Below are 15,440 nucleotides of genomic sequence, written 5' to 3'. Positions count from 1 at the left end.
GGGCTAAATTTACACCTGCTAAGAAGCCGGCTAAATGAAGCCGGCTAAATATTCAATAGAGTTGGTAAGGTCGGTAAAATATTCAATTTTGGTGGCTAAAATTAGACGGCTAAATGAAAAAAAGAAAGCGGCTAAGTGAAGCCTTAGCCTACAAGCCGAGTTGGAGCCGGCTAAGAAGGAATATTTGGAGCCGGCTAAATAAATAGACACGTATCTCGAAGCCGGATAAGAGTAAAAGATGTCGGCTAAATAACCATAGGTGTAAGCTAAGTTTAGCCGCCTTTGACACGTGTCGAATTTTTATTGGTTAAAGATGGGACCTGTTTACTTTTCATAAAATTTTGTGCTCATAAAGTGACGGCTAAGGCATAGTCGGCTTCGATGACGTGCCAGTTGTTTATTGATCAAAAAACCAATGATTGGAGAGAAGTAGACAAAATATACATGTCTATTTTGGTAAAATCTTGGTCAAACATGTCTATTATGGTAATTTCCTAAATATAAATGTCTATGTATCATATGTAAAAAAAATAATTTGTTCATTAACTTTATTTTTTATACATTAAACATTTACCTACGCGTGTATAAGTACGTGTAAGAAATATATTTACACATTATACACATAATCTTATGTGTAGATTTTATAAATAAACTTAAACTCACTCTATTTATGTATTGTTTTTAGTGTTAAAAAATCAACATAAATGATTTGTTCGATTGGTTTTGTTTTTCTCTCTACTCCACTTCACTTTACTCTTATCTCTCTCTCTTTTTTCTTGTCACTCTTATCATTTATTTTGTTTATTATTTATAAAATGATTTAAGGGTAAGAAAGATGAATACTAAATACAAGAATAAAATTGACAAAAAAACATGTTATATGACGCTGATAGAGGAAAGAGATCATAGAGATGGTGGGAGATGGGAAAAATGCATATCTAACTCATATAAAAAAGAGAGATATATCTTGAAAAGGTATTTTATGTGTTAAATTTTGTATTTTAAGCCCAAATTATAAAACTATGTATAAAATGTGTATATTTATTCAAAACTCAAATGATCACATGTTAGGGGACTATGTAGAATCAAACTCGAGATAAGCTTAATAACTAGTGTTCTGATGAATGCCATTTGAAAGTCAAAAGAACGTATTTGACTCCATTGACATGTGTCGTCAAGTTCGAGGCAACGTGTCCTACTTGGTCATTATCACGCTACGTAACCTTCTAAATGTAGCATACTCTCACCGAGTCATAAATAAAGCTCTAACAAATTTTGCGGCAACGTTTAATGATCCATTGCCTATTATAGAGAAATCAAAGCTGTCTGATGAATCTTGCCAGCTGTATTCATCTTCGCATACCAAAGATAAGCTTTGCCAGTTCTGTTCTCCCCCACTTCCACCCTCTCTCAATCAACAATCTTAGAATTCTCTATTTATAGAACCGAAAGTAATAGAAAGTAAATTCACATACATGTTATATACACAAGAAAGCGGTCGCTATTGACACATAGCAATAGAAAAGGAGAGTGCATGGGTTCTTAACCTTGAACTATATGCTTTGATCTTGTCTTTTAGATTTGTTTCTCTTTTCAATTCAAAAGTTGAAAAAAAAGTGTGGTGGCAATGGATATAAGAGAAATCATGGGAGCCATTCTTACAATTTCCATGTTTTTGATGCTGGCTAACATGGTAAAGAGAGATCACTTCGATGGTGATGTTTTGGTAAGTGTATCTAGTATCATATGTTCCATCAACAATTAATATTCTTGATTGGAAACATGTTTTTAAGGGGTTATATTTTATATTCATTCTCAACTTATTTCATATCTTATAACCAATTTATTTAGTTAATTTTTTTTACAACGTTTAGAATCACCTCCAATACCCATGTTAGCATTCCTGAGACGGGATGTTAACTGTCTATGCTGATTTTGACGCTCCAGACCTGACTCACTAAGAACACCATCAAGGCTTGGTCAGTTTTCCTCAAATAAAATTTAACCAAATCCAAAAATTGGGTTTTAAGAGACTCGAAAACTATTCGTTTTTCGTTTAAGTCAGTTTTATCTCAAAGTTTGCTTCATTTTCGGTTAATTCGTTTTTTGTACAAACTTTCGGTTCCTATGTCATAAGATGCTAAAAAAGTTACAAGTTTCACTGAACTTTTATTGTGATTATTATTATTCTCATTTGTCAAAAAGATTAATGATATAATTTGTAACATTTATGTTCTTTAGCAGCTGAATGTCCCTAGTAAAACAACATCGGACCCTAGTACAACAACATCGGATGTTTACCAAGACTTCACAAAAATGTCTAGACGCTGGCTTAACGAATTGCCGAGTTACGCATCGAAAACTTATGGTCAACGGTTGAAGCTTTGTTGGAACAATTCTTCACCTTGTAAGTAGTTATTGTTAATGTTCTTTTGGTAGTTTTATGTTTCCTTTGGTTATGACTAGTTATCATATTGTCGGATTTTATTTTAGCGAAAGAAGAAGCTCCGTCTAAAGGTTTTGTTACGTTTTCGTTAACTGATGGCCCTGAATATCACGTTTCACAGGTTTGATAAATTTCACTTGTTTTTTTTTTTGTTTTACGTTCTTTTGGGTTGTTATTAATTGTGTAATGTGGTTTGCATAGGTCGCTAATGCGGTATTGGTTGCTAAACATCTTGGTGCGACTCTTCTGCTCCCGGAGATCACTGGGAGCAACGGTGAAAAAAGGTTGGTGATTTTAATACTAACACTGCTTTCAGTGATTAAAATTTTAATACTTTTTAAAGATATTATAAAAAGATATTTTAATACTTTTTCAGTTATAAAGATATTTTTATAAGGGTTTTTTTTTATTTCTTTTTTTTTGTTTTAAACTATGTGTTAGTGATTAAATTTTTAAAAATTTTAATCACTGACACGTAGTTTAAAACAAAAAAAAACCTTTAAAAATATAATTTATAACAATAATTCTTCTATCAAAGATCCATTGGTAAATCCATCGGTGAACCTTTACCGATGGTTTCATCAGTCTGTCGTTGCCCTGTGCTTTTGTAGTGAACGTCTAGTTTGATATGTTTCAGGGCTTTTGAAGAAATCTACGACATTGAGAAGTTCAAAACAACTATGAGCGGTGTGATTCAAGTACAAACACGCAAACCCAACGACACATCATCACAAGCGCCCGTCGATGTAAAAGTTCCCTACCATGCAAACCACAACTACATTATGAACAATGTTGTGCCAATATTCCAAAACACACAAAATGTGCGGGTTATAAGCTATCTTCCTTCATCAGCGGGAGAAGTCGACAACCATATGAACCCTCACTCGTGTTGGGCGGTATTTGAGGCTCTTAGTCTGAAACCCGAGTTACAAAAGAAAGTGGACACTGTTGTCAGGAACCTAAGAAGTCGTGAACCGAATGGCCAGTTTATTGCGATTGATTACAAAACCGACGAGTTGGGAGCAAGCATTTGTGGAAGTAGTGCAAATGAAGAGATGAAAAATTGTTACACTACCATGGAGCTCTCAAGTTTTTTTCAAAGAATCGGATTTCTACAAGACTCGACGTATTACATCACTCACCCGACACCAGATGATAGCCTTCGCCCGTTAAAGGATTTATACCCCAAAACATTAACAAAGGTAAAAACTGACTCGGTGTCTTATAAATGAGTTGATTTGGGTCATTTTTGTATTCTAACCAATTTTTTAAAAACCGGTATTTTACTATCAGATTGGGCTAAGAAATGGTACAACCCGTTGAACCAGGTTATACCGGGAGGTTCAACCGGTTGAATAGTTTATCTTAAAATTTTCTATAAATGCAACTTTAATCCAAAATAACCCAAAAGTAATTATTCCATAACAAAAAATAGTTCAAAAGTTAATCCATATTAAAAAATATTTAAAAAAAATAATACAAAAGCACTCAATTTTTTTAACAAAATAGTCAAAAAGTTACACGTTTGAATGTTAATTGTTGAGTTAAAAGTAATTTTGAAAAAATACGGGCCGCAAATATATAAAATTTGTCGGAATTAAAACAGTTAAAAACCGGTATTTTAGAAAAAAAAAAAGAACCGGCGGTACGACTTTCTAGCAAACTGGCCAAAAATACCGGACCCAAAATACCGGTCTGTTATGCGAAATCCGGTTTAACCTGTTCAACCAACTGGTTTGGACCGGTTTTTAAAACACTAATTCTAATGCGTCAAATCAAAATATTTACCCAACAAACTAATGGGAAACAGGTCAGACTGCCAAAATCCACTTAAAAAATATCTTAAAAGCGTACGACATCCTAAATCGTTTTATTAACGTTAACAGGAAGAGATACTGCAAGATGCCAAGATAGGTGAAACCTCGGAGCTAGAAAAGGCTATTATCGACTTTTATGTGTGTTCGGTTAGTGAGGTTTTTGTGCCATCAAAGTCGGGTTTGTTTTATGCGAATGTGGCAGCGAATAGGATCGCAACTGGCAGGACTAATATTCTTGTGCCGGCTCAGATAACATCGAGCTTAGCACAGGATCACGTGTCATCGTTCATAGGAAAAAAAGACCATCCTGTGCAAGCCTGTTTCTGTGAGTGAACAAGCAACAAGACAACAAGTTGTGTAGGAGTTTAATAAGTTTAATAAGTTGAATAAAACGATTACAAGTTCGTCAAGCCAAGTGTGTAACTGAACATAAAAAGTTTAATCAAAGCATCGTTTGTTTGTTTGTTTGTTAATGTTTGCACGCCCTTTTAGTCTTTTCGTGCCTAAAACTAATACATACAACATGAAGTAAAAAGGTTATGGGTTGTCATATTTAACCTGCTTAGCAAACGGGTCTTGTTTGGGTTACCATGTGTAACAAGTTAATAAAACAGATTGACCTGCCAACATGTTTAATTAAACAAGTGCACACACCAACATGTTTATGACATGATGTCTAACCTATTTTCACAACCCACCAACACGATTTCTATGTTTAGATAAACAGGTTAAATAGGCCAACTTCTCGGCATCAGATATTTGATGTTGATTCAAAGATAAAATCACCCCTAAATTTGATATCTATATTTGTTACGTGTTGTAAATTATGGATTACAATTTGTAATCTCAACGACAAATATGTTATGTTGTTTTTAATATCCGGCGCCTAGGAAAAAGTGTACTATATTTTGGCAGGTAGGATTTCTTCAAATTATAATCTTTTTTTATTATAACAGAAAAAACTACTGGCATTAATTTTCAATTTGTAAAATAAAAATTACATCATGTTAACTAATCTACCATGGTTAACTTTGTCTTGTTTTTTACCCATAATTATAACGTGTTTACCTCTATAAAATTTGAATATAAATGGTTTGTTACGGAAGGTTTTGTTATTTCGCACTCTCCAAATGCACTAACAAGTTATAGTACCGAGGTGATCAATAATTCAACCAATAATCAAGAACATAACAATATGAAGATGCGTGAAACCCTGAAACAAATTTTATTAATCGAACGAGACACTAACACTTTTACATATGAGATTGACATCATATATAGCTAGAAATACAAACGACGCAATGTTTAGGATATGAATGGTTCAAGTTAACTGTCACGGTATCAAACTATGACTTACGAATAATTACAAATCTGGTCTGTAACTTCGTATCAAACTTGATCACACAATTAAGGCTAAAAAAATATCGCATGTGTCAATTTCTTATATGGTTTGGGTTCTGCTTATTTGAATACCGCAGGTATATATATCTTCAACTTATCTATACCATGATTCTGTTTGTGACCTGATCAATCTTGCAAAAGAAATGAGACAAGTTCGAAGGTGGTCACGGCCACAGTTAACTCATAGCGTTTCACATGAGGGGGCGTGCTTCATTAAATAATCGTGAATCGGTGAAATCATCTTCTTTTGTTCTCGTTTTTGGAAGTTGTTTTTAAGCATTATGGTTTGTTGATTTTGTCATAGTTTTACTTGTGTTTTATTGATGCATATAAGGTGTCATCTCTCCTGCTATAGTAACTAGTTTTAAGTGGTGGTACCATGTACCCAATGTGGAGTAACAAGTGGACTTCCGACCGTTTGACATCGTTAGTACCAAGAGTGCTTCAATTGAAAGCTTTAAAAGATGAGAGGGTAACTTTTCATTCGATCTTTTATCTCGTACGTTTTGCTTATGTTTTACTGTTTTGAAGGGGCACTCATGGGTACTATCCATTCACCGGCCAATCATACACCATTATTTTATTTATACCCTCAAGTACCCACAAATCAAAATGTAACTGGAAACACCTACCCACAAGTACCTTAAAACTTTTTTTGTTTTTTGTTAAAGTTTAAAAATAAATAAAACAATTAAATATAATTAAAATTTCATTAAAATTAAAAATATTACATAATTGAAAACCGGAAAAATAAAAATATGACGATCAAAACCAAAAAAAAAATAAAACACTAACATCTAAACTAGATGATCCTTCGGCCAATTATATCTTTCATTACCTTTTTTGCGATCACGTCGAACGATATTTTAGAAATGTGTGATGAAGTTGTCGTGTCTTCTTCTTCGGCTTGCTCGATGAGATCTTTGAAAAAGCGTATGCTACCATCATTTGAAAAAATATCATTATTTGAATCGTTCGGCGGTATAAATAGATTTTCGTTTGAGAAATTAGTCATCAGGGGTTTGGGTGAATGGAAACGGTGAAGGTTGAGTGAATAAATATGGTGAAATGTTTGTGTGAATAAAAATGGTAAAGAGTTAGTGATATTATATGTAATAAATTGATTATTAATGAGTGTTTTAATTTATTCAAAAGTCTCTAACATTCATATAAGCACACGGTAAACCTTTGCCACAAATCATAATTTGGCAAACTACCTATATAGATAGGGGTGGGTTTGTCATGTGGTAAACTACCCATAAATCTTACCCACACTAGTGCCCCGGCAGCTCTTATATATAACTTGGTTGTTTTTCTTATTGTTCTTAATTACATTGATGGGAACTTGGGATACCTGAAAATTCAATTACAGGGGTTTGGGTTTCTATGTTTTGAACACTTATCTACTTGATTATAATGTAAGTGGTATATATATCGATTTTACTTAATGTGAATATGAAGGCTATCTAATGATGGTCTTGGACAAATGTGGAGAGTTCTAGTTTGCTACTCGTAACACATGGTCTTATTTGTTTGTCGTGAAACCAGAGTCTCTCTAAAACTAGCCTCTCTATCCTCATGGATTGAGGAAAGGGGTGCTTAAATCTCACCTTCCGCAGATCCCACCAATAGCTTGAGGAAAGGGGTGCTTAAATCTCACCTTCCGCAGATCCCACCAATAGCTTTACTATGTGTGGGATTACCACGTACAATTGTTGTATACATGTTACGCCCTGTTTGCGGTGCGCGCATATAATGTATATATGCGTGAACCCTCAGGTGGGCAAAAGTAAAATTGCACTAATTTTGACATTATTTTACTAATCTCATGAAAATAACGTTAAAAGTGGCGGAAGGTTAATCAGGCATCATGTGGTGGCGTTGATAGCCGAAAGACAAGGGCACATGCACCAATCAGCCGGTGTCCCGATGATTGAGTGCTATGTGCCTTATGTCCAAGGCTTGATGCAAAACTACTATCGAGCCGGGGGTCTCACCGGAAGCAGTCTCTATATCCCTATGGGATAGAGGTAAGGCTGTCTACATCTTACCCTCCTCAGACCCTACCATAGCATTGCTATTGGTGGGATATACTGAGTACGATGATGATGATGATGATGATGAATTGTTGTATACATGTCATATTGTTTCTAGAATTTCAATCAAACGAATTATCTGAGTTACGAGTTGCAAGTACACGCAAGTTTTGTCATGTTGAACATACTTTTGTTGTTGTTGTTGTACCCTGGCAAACACACGCGAATAAATACGCAGTCGGTTTTACGTTAGTGTCAAATGCTAGCTTCAATCAAATTCACTTCCCTTCCATTTTAATTTTAGACTGCTATTTTTTCAATTTTAGATGGAAACTTGTGTGACAACCAATACAAAAGCCGACTATAAGTTTAAAAACTCTAACGGCGTTACCAATGACGACGAGCACTCAAGTGGAAGCTAACACATTTATGAGGCATATCCAAATACCTGAAAGATTTTCTGGTTTGGACATCAGATTATGGCAACAAAAGATGTTCTTTTATCTTAAGGCACTAAACCTTGAAAGATTCATAAGCGAGTCGCCTCCTCAACTTAATAATGGGAGGATCGATACTCAAGCAGCCATTGCGATAGATGCTTGGAAGCATTCCGACTTCTTATGTCGAGAGTTAGTGTTAAACGGCTTGGCGGATCCATTGTATAATGTGTACTGCAAAGCAACGACTGCCAAAGAGCTATGGAAGTCTTTAGAACACACGTACAAAATAGAGGATGTTGGGATCAAGAAATCCGTGGTTGCCCGGTTCTTGGACTTCAAAATGGTTGACTCAAAGACTCTAATCAGCCAAGTGCAAGAACTTCAAGGTATGTTACACGATATCCATCTTGAGGGTATGACACTTAGTGAGACGTTTCAGTTAGCAGCTATAATTGAAAAGTTACCTCCGAGCTGGGTAGATTTAAAAAACTACCTTAATAATAAACGAATGGAGATGACTGTGGAAGAGCTTGTTGCGTGTCTTCGTATTGAAGAGGAAAACAAGTTGGCACAAAAGAGTAGTTTTTTGTGTTCGTCGGCTAAAAGAAATGTTGTCAAATACGGTCGATCTTTAAGGATTAACAAAGGAAAGGGTGAGATGAATAGAATAGGTAAAAGAAATGCAACTATATAAAAAAATCCAAATGTTCCGAGGAATATACTGCAATTCTGACCAACCAGGTAATCGAGCTACAAAATGCACGTCAACTAAACAAGAGAATACGAGCCACACAAACATGGCAGAGACAATGATGGATGATATGAACCATGTAGCCAGGATTTCTGACATCACGACAATGGTATCTAAAGTTAACTTGGCGGGAAACGGCACTAAAGATGTCAAGAAAGTTGAGAAGTCGTCTGCTGCCAATTCAGCCACAACATATGTTGGTAAGATATCACACTAAACATCATTTTGTTGGTTGCCAATATTCATAAATATCTCATGTCGGATGGTTGTTTAACAAGTTTGGTTTTCAGTTAGCATTTGAATCTGATAAAGGCGCGGTAAAGAATAAAACTTTTGTGGTATGCTAAAATTAAATGTAACGGTTATCAATAATGACATAAATAAAAGTGGTACTCTTTGTGCTTGCATTTGTCATGGATTTATAAATGAGATTGCATACTTGTTAAATAATAATCAAGCATCTAATGGACAACTATAATTTAGTTAGAAGGAAGTCAAGCATGTAATGGACAACAAAAGTTCAATCTAAGTATGTGTTTATGTTAACGTTAGCATGCCGAAACTCAAAATTAAGAAAACACATGGTTATTAAAAGCGTTGTGCCTTGGCGCTTAGGCGATTTTTAGGGCGAGTCGGTGTTATAGCGACTTCCTTTACCAAAAGCACAATTTCAGGAGAAAAATCAGCAACTCAGATTTTTTAGTTCTTTTTTTTATGTTTTAGCATAATTTTATTTGGTTTTCTTTAATCACAAAGCAAGATCTATTGACTTTTGTTTTAATACTTGTTATTTTATGAAATTTTCATTTTTAAATATGAACAATTTGATTATTTTGGGATTTCAAGTATGAACAATTTGGTTGTTTTGAGGATTATAGTTTTAAAATATTTTGGTATTTGAAAAAAGTGATATTTTCCATTACACTTTCCGTTTCCAATTTTAGTGCGCTTACCTTTTTTAGGCCCACGCTATGTTTGCACCTAGGCCCTCAAAGAGGCCTGTGCGCCTAATGCATTTGATAACTATGAGAAAACAAAAAAACCATAAAATCATAGTTAACAAAACAGCAGGATTGTTCATTAACGTTTGTACGTGTTTCTTTTAAAAGGGTACAAAAATACGGCAAAAACAAAGAATTGTAGAGCTTTGTTCACAGCTATGGAAAGTGTTTCTGCAAAACTTGAATGAAAATTGTGGCAAAATACATACGATTACACTTGAAACTCAATAATCGGGATTGATGGATAGAAAATCGATCGGCAATGCTTCAAGAAACATAGACCTTAGCAATCTCTTAGAGATCACTCTTCATCAGAGTAATTGAATTTTACCGAGTGTGACTGTAAATCTATTTGACCCCCTCTGTAACTTCCTCGCTTCTTTTTCGTCTTTTCATGCCTAAAACCCCTGCATAGAATTTAAATGAAAAAAAAATTATAACTTCTTCACTGAAAGTGATTATGTGATATTAAGTGGTTAGCCGTTAGAATCTGATAAGTGCGCGGTTTGAGCTTAGGGCCGTCCAAACCGTTCGACGCTCGAACTCGCTCGCCGTTCACTCGGAAACTGCTCGGAAAATGCCCGTCCGTTTTTTTGCTAGATTGTAAACGAGCCGCTCTGCTCGGTTCGGTTTGTAAACGAGCCAATCAACGAGCAAAGGTCTGCTCAGTTCGGTTCGGCACGCATATTTTTAATTTAATTTATATATAATTATATATGAACAAATATATAAATATATAGAAAACAAACATAAAATATAAGGTATACATATATTTTAAACCCTTTTAATTTCTTCCTATTCCATCAATTTTATAGCTTATTAGTTCGATTCAAGTTTTCAGAATACTAAAAGTTTTTTTAAATATTCATTATATCTCACTTCAAACTTCTTTATCCTAAAAATTTACATTAATTTGTTTACAAAATATATTATTTACAGCCTTTAAATTTGTTTATTATTGAAAATTTTAAAGTGAAAAAGAAATAGATAATGCTCGAAATCGCTCAATGTTCGGTTCAATTTTGGCTCGTTTCTTTTTTCGCTCGGTTCGAATTCCAGCCGTTTGGTTCAGTTCGGTTGTAAACGAGCCAAGCAACGAGCAAGCCTTCGCTCGGTTCGACTCGTGAACAGCCCTACTTGAGGTGGTAGTAATTGGATAATAAGATACTTGAGTGTTTTAACAAATTTTTAATTATATAAAAATAATTAAAAAAAGGTTGTTAATTGATTATCTTTCTTGCAATTGAAAATGTAAGATTATTATACCTTCCTCTGACTTGACCGAGAACTTCTTGTGCTTTAGCACCGTAACCAACATCTGCACCATCCTGCAGCGTTTAATTTAAACATAAGTCTCTATATATTATAAATTAACAAAACCATTAAATTAGCTGTTACTCATTTCCATTTCACAAGTCGAATTCACATGTGAAAAAACGAGACACAAAATGGAAACAAGATCATACCTTTGCCCAATATGAATTATCTTGCAATTTCTCATCAGCAAATTCCACTTGATCAATCTTCACCCTTTGGAATGCTTTTGCAGACGTTGGCTGCACAAACACAATCAATCAAAAAGTGTTTCCTTATTAAACCATCCCGACAAAACCCTTCGGTTGTTTTTAGCAGGGGTCGCAATTTTGAACCGTCTAGTTATGAGCAAAACTGATTTTCATTAATGTTTAATCTCTCGCAATGAAACAAATAACAATATGTCAAGAAAAAAGACCAGATGTGTTTTGACTCTATGGGTGCAAACGAACCAAGCCGCTTGCGAGCTACTCCAAATTGGATCGTTAAAAACCCAAATCAAGCCTAACTTAAACGAGCTTGAGCCCCTGCTCGAGCTTAAAAATAAGCTTGTTTAATAAACAAGCCCGATCCAATGGTTCACTTATCAAGTTTGAGCTGGTTCAAAAGCCTAAACAAGCATGTTATTTATATAAGTTCATTTAATATATATAATATAAACAAATGAGTTAAGCCAACACTGAAAAACTACCCACCAGCCGAGTTCAAGCTTTGAAAATAAAGCTCAAAAAGAGCTGAGCTCGAGCTGGCTAACGAGCCTAATAATTTATATAAGTTTATAAAACACATTTAATATATATATAATTATAAAATATTTATTATTATGTATAAAATTATGATAAAAATAACTAAATAACATATATTATATTAAAACATTTTTAATTACAAACATATATATAAAACAATTAAAACTGCATAAAAATTAATAATTAAATAACAAACGAGTCAAGCCAAAGCAAAACTTGAGCTTGAAAAACTTCTCACAAGTCACAAGGCTTGACTTGTTTGCACCACTAGTTGACCTGTCAAAACTCAAAACCCCTGAAAAGTGTTTCTTCTCCATTATTATTTAAAAATTAAAGTTTCTAACAACCTGACCCATTTTGACCCGTTACCCGACCCATCTGACCAGATGTTGTACCAACTTTAAATAAAAATAAATAAAGCACGAACCTCTGCTGAACCAACACGTTGCTTTTTCACAGATTTCTGAGATTCAGACTTTTCTACTCCATTTATCTCCGGTTTCTCATTTTTATGTTCTTCTTTTCATCAACCTCAGTTTGTTTAGCAGCTTCTTCAACAGTTTGATTCTTTTCAGTCTTGTCAGAATCAAGCCCGTTTTCATTTTCATCTGACGACAATCTTTTCCTTTTCTTAGAACTCTTCTTTGTATCAACATCTCCATTTTCTGTTTCTTCTTCATTTTTCTTTTTCTTCTTATCTTTATCTTTTGTGCTTTTCTTTGACTCGTTTACCTCCAAACCGTTCACAGCATCATCTACAGGCTTCTTTAAGTCATCTGACTCCGTTTCTTTAATTTCATTTTTCTTTTTCTTCTTATCTTTTGTTTTTTCTGTGACTCGTTTACCTCCAAACCGTTCACAACATCATTTGCAGGCTTCTTTACTTCAGCTGGCTCCGTTTCTTTAATTTCATTTTTCTTTTTCTTCTTATCTTTTGTGCTTTTCTGTGACTCGTTTACCTCCAAACCGTTCACAGCATCATCTGCAAGCTTCTTTACTTCATCTGATTTTGTTTCTTTAGTTTCATTTTTCTTTTTCTTCTTATCTTTTGTGCTTTTCTGTGACTCGTTTACCTCCAAACCGTTCACAGCGTCATCCGCAGGCTTCTTTACTTCATCTGATTTTGTTTCGTTAATTTCATTTTTCTTTTTCTTCTTATCTTTTGCTTTAGTTTCAGCTTCAACAACCACATTATCTTCAGTTTGACTGCGTAACACAAAAATCCAAAATTTTTATTAGAGCCATACTATGATGTTTATAAAATTATATTAAGTAATCATACCTGGAACTTATGTATTTGCTGTAGATATCCTCCAAATTAACCGAAGAATCCTTCCACATGTCATCCTGCAAAAAAAAGGTATCATTAAAATTTCCGGGTTAGTTAGGGTCAAACCAAACCAAATCATTACAAAAATATAGTGCAAATGAAACATGAATTCTTACTAAAATGCATAAAATAAACACATTCAAAAATCCAGTGGATTAAAAATCAAAATTAGTACCCAGTAAAACCCAGTCAAAATAGGTGAAAATCAGTCAAAATATGTTGAGCTAAAGTGGTCAAGATTGGTCAAAAGAAGTCAAATTCCGGTCAAAATCTTTGAAGTATTTGAAAATTTACTCATTTTGAAACATTATATATCAAATTTTGAAAAAAAAAATTATTGTAAATGTATTTAATTTTGAAAAATTACATATAAAAGTCCAATCTGATTAAAGGCTAGTCGGTACCCCCACCGCCCGACTAGTGCCTGGCGAGTTCTACAGCACCGCCAAAATTTATAAAACTTGATGCCAAAATTTGCTCTTGGGAGTTTGAACTTTGAACCATATATTTGCAGCTTAATTCATAAATAACTATAGAAATCAATCTCATAATATCAACTAAAAATTAGCAAACATTTATATCTATCTTTTTTAACAAAGAACTAATTTTGCAGTCACATTTCCATCACGATTTCTACAAACTTATAATCAACAGTTCAACACCTACTGCATATGCACCAACCGACAACCGTAATCATACAACACTTTACTACATCTTAAGAATACAAACGAGCCAAGCCGCTCCCAAGCAACTCGAGATCAGATTGATAAAAGGCTTGAAACGAGCCGAGCCGAGCCTCAAATAAAGCTTGTTTAGTTATCGAGTCCAAGATCAAGCCTTGTATGGCAAGACCGCAAGATCGGTTAGGCTCGTCAAGCCCAACGCTTGCACACCTGAGCTCAAGCCAAGCTTATGCCATTAAAGTTTTCCTTAAAACGTATAAAAACAATTACAAATGTATATAAACTAATTAATAAATAAATAATAAACGAGCCGAGTCCGAGCTCGAGGCTAAGTTCAATCAACTTAAATATGATTGTACCTAAAGCTTAATAGTTGGCCTAAAGTTTCACTCTCATATCAAACAACCGTAAATTTAGAATAAGTATTATTATTAAAACGAACCTGAATATTAGCTTCGGATTGAAATCGTTTGAATGATTTGGAGAATCCATTTGTGATGAAGGTAATGAAGAATTGATTGATGCAGCATTGCTTTTGATTCCGGAGCTGTCATATTGCTTATTCTTCGTAATTTTAGGGTTTGGTTTGTACGGGCCGCCGACCAAATAATAACTTATTCGGGTGGGTTAATAATTTTTGTGAATGATCCATGAATAAAATAAAAGTTTGGTTATTCGGGATTACCCAATATTAAAATGTGGCCGTGATTGTATATGGTGTTGGATAGCTTGAGCCCACCATCTCTAGTTTTGTTGAAAACATGCCAACCGAAGATCCATTATGGCAAAACCTGATTGAGAACGATTCAAAATTGAGATATTGGAGGTCTCCAACCTAAATATTTACTTTCTATCTAATGTCAGTTAAGTTTAAACTCGTTGGCTCAAGTTAATAATTAGTTTATGGTATTAAAATATATGTGGCTGATTAAAATAAGATAAAAGAAAAATAATTAGTTTTTGATTTAATTATTATTATCTTTTTATAAAACAAATTCACAACTTGTAAAATTCAGCATATAAAAATTCTTTTATGTTAAACTGGACTTAAATTAACAATTTTACATTTTCTTTTGGATCTCTCGTATCCTTTTATCTTGAAGTGTTTTGCTTGTCTAAACAGCATATTGGACGACGAATGCATTATGCAACTTCCTTTGAATGATCGTGTATCTTTCACATACTCAACTTCAAATTAAAGTTAAAAATAAACTCCTTAATTGATCTAGCATCACAAGTAAACAAGTGTAATATGCATCATATCCTTCGACGACAAGAGATATGGTACGTTGGTGAGTTGGCATGTACATGAAGCCAAATGAGTATGTGAACTTGAACATTGTGTTAATGAAGTATCCGATAACGATAATATAGATGATGAAGAGTTTCTTTTAAATCAATAAAAGGGTAAACCTGTCAATAATTTGCTTAAGTGAATGTGGAAGAAAAACTCACGTGTCCTATCACATAAGATG

The 15,440-nt window shown here is 34.1% G+C and overlaps 1 protein-coding gene and 1 pseudogene across 2 annotated transcripts; one reads left to right on the top strand and one right to left on the bottom strand.

The window, feature by feature from the left end:
• Positions 1 to 1,627: 1,627 nt before the first annotated feature.
• On the top strand, positions 1,628 to 3,747 carry LOC143573395 (protein MANNAN SYNTHESIS-RELATED 1-like). The gene is made up of 5 exons (XM_077058285.1): positions 1,628 to 1,726; positions 2,245 to 2,407; positions 2,494 to 2,567; positions 2,648 to 2,730; positions 3,060 to 3,747. Exons 1-5 carry the CDS (start codon positions 1,628 to 1,630, stop codon positions 3,676 to 3,678), a joined length of 1,038 nt encoding a protein of 345 aa, XP_076914400.1. The 3' UTR covers positions 3,679 to 3,747.
• Positions 3,748 to 10,185: 6,438 nt separating this feature from the next.
• On the bottom strand, positions 10,186 to 14,519 carry LOC143573392 (uncharacterized; annotated as a pseudogene). The gene is made up of 7 exons (XR_013142424.1): positions 14,408 to 14,519; positions 13,235 to 13,299; positions 12,499 to 13,158; positions 12,380 to 12,454; positions 11,359 to 11,448; positions 11,159 to 11,220; positions 10,186 to 10,299 (listed from the first exon to the last, which is right to left on the bottom strand). The product of XR_013142424.1 is annotated as an uncharacterized LOC143573392 (transcript).
• Positions 14,520 to 15,440: the final 921 nt, after the last annotated feature.

Source organism: Bidens hawaiensis, unplaced genomic scaffold, assembly GCF_021521415.1.
Source record: "Bidens hawaiensis isolate Kalapana, Puna unplaced genomic scaffold, B.hawaiensis_p1.1 tig00026403_1, whole genome shotgun sequence".
Taxonomy (NCBI): domain Eukaryota; kingdom Viridiplantae; phylum Streptophyta; class Magnoliopsida; order Asterales; family Asteraceae; genus Bidens; species Bidens hawaiensis.
Note: the sequence above shows the minus strand (reverse complement) of the source record. Positions and strands in the feature narration are given on the sequence as shown.

What these genes read in the sequence shown, in the direction of transcription:
- LOC143573395 (XM_077058285.1), top strand. Translation starts at nt 1,628, where the DNA reads ATGGATATAAGAGAAATCATGGGAGCCATTCTTACAATTTCCATGTTT. An exon ending in ACTTCGATGGTGATGTTTTG is followed by an intron (nt 1,727 to 2,244) that starts GTAAGTGTATCT and finishes GTTCTTTAGCAG; the next exon opens with CTGAATGTCCCTAGTAAAAC. An exon ending in GGGAGCAACGGTGAAAAAAG is followed by an intron (nt 2,731 to 3,059) that starts GTTGGTGATTTT and finishes GCTTTTGTAGTG; the next exon opens with AACGTCTAGTTTGATATGTT.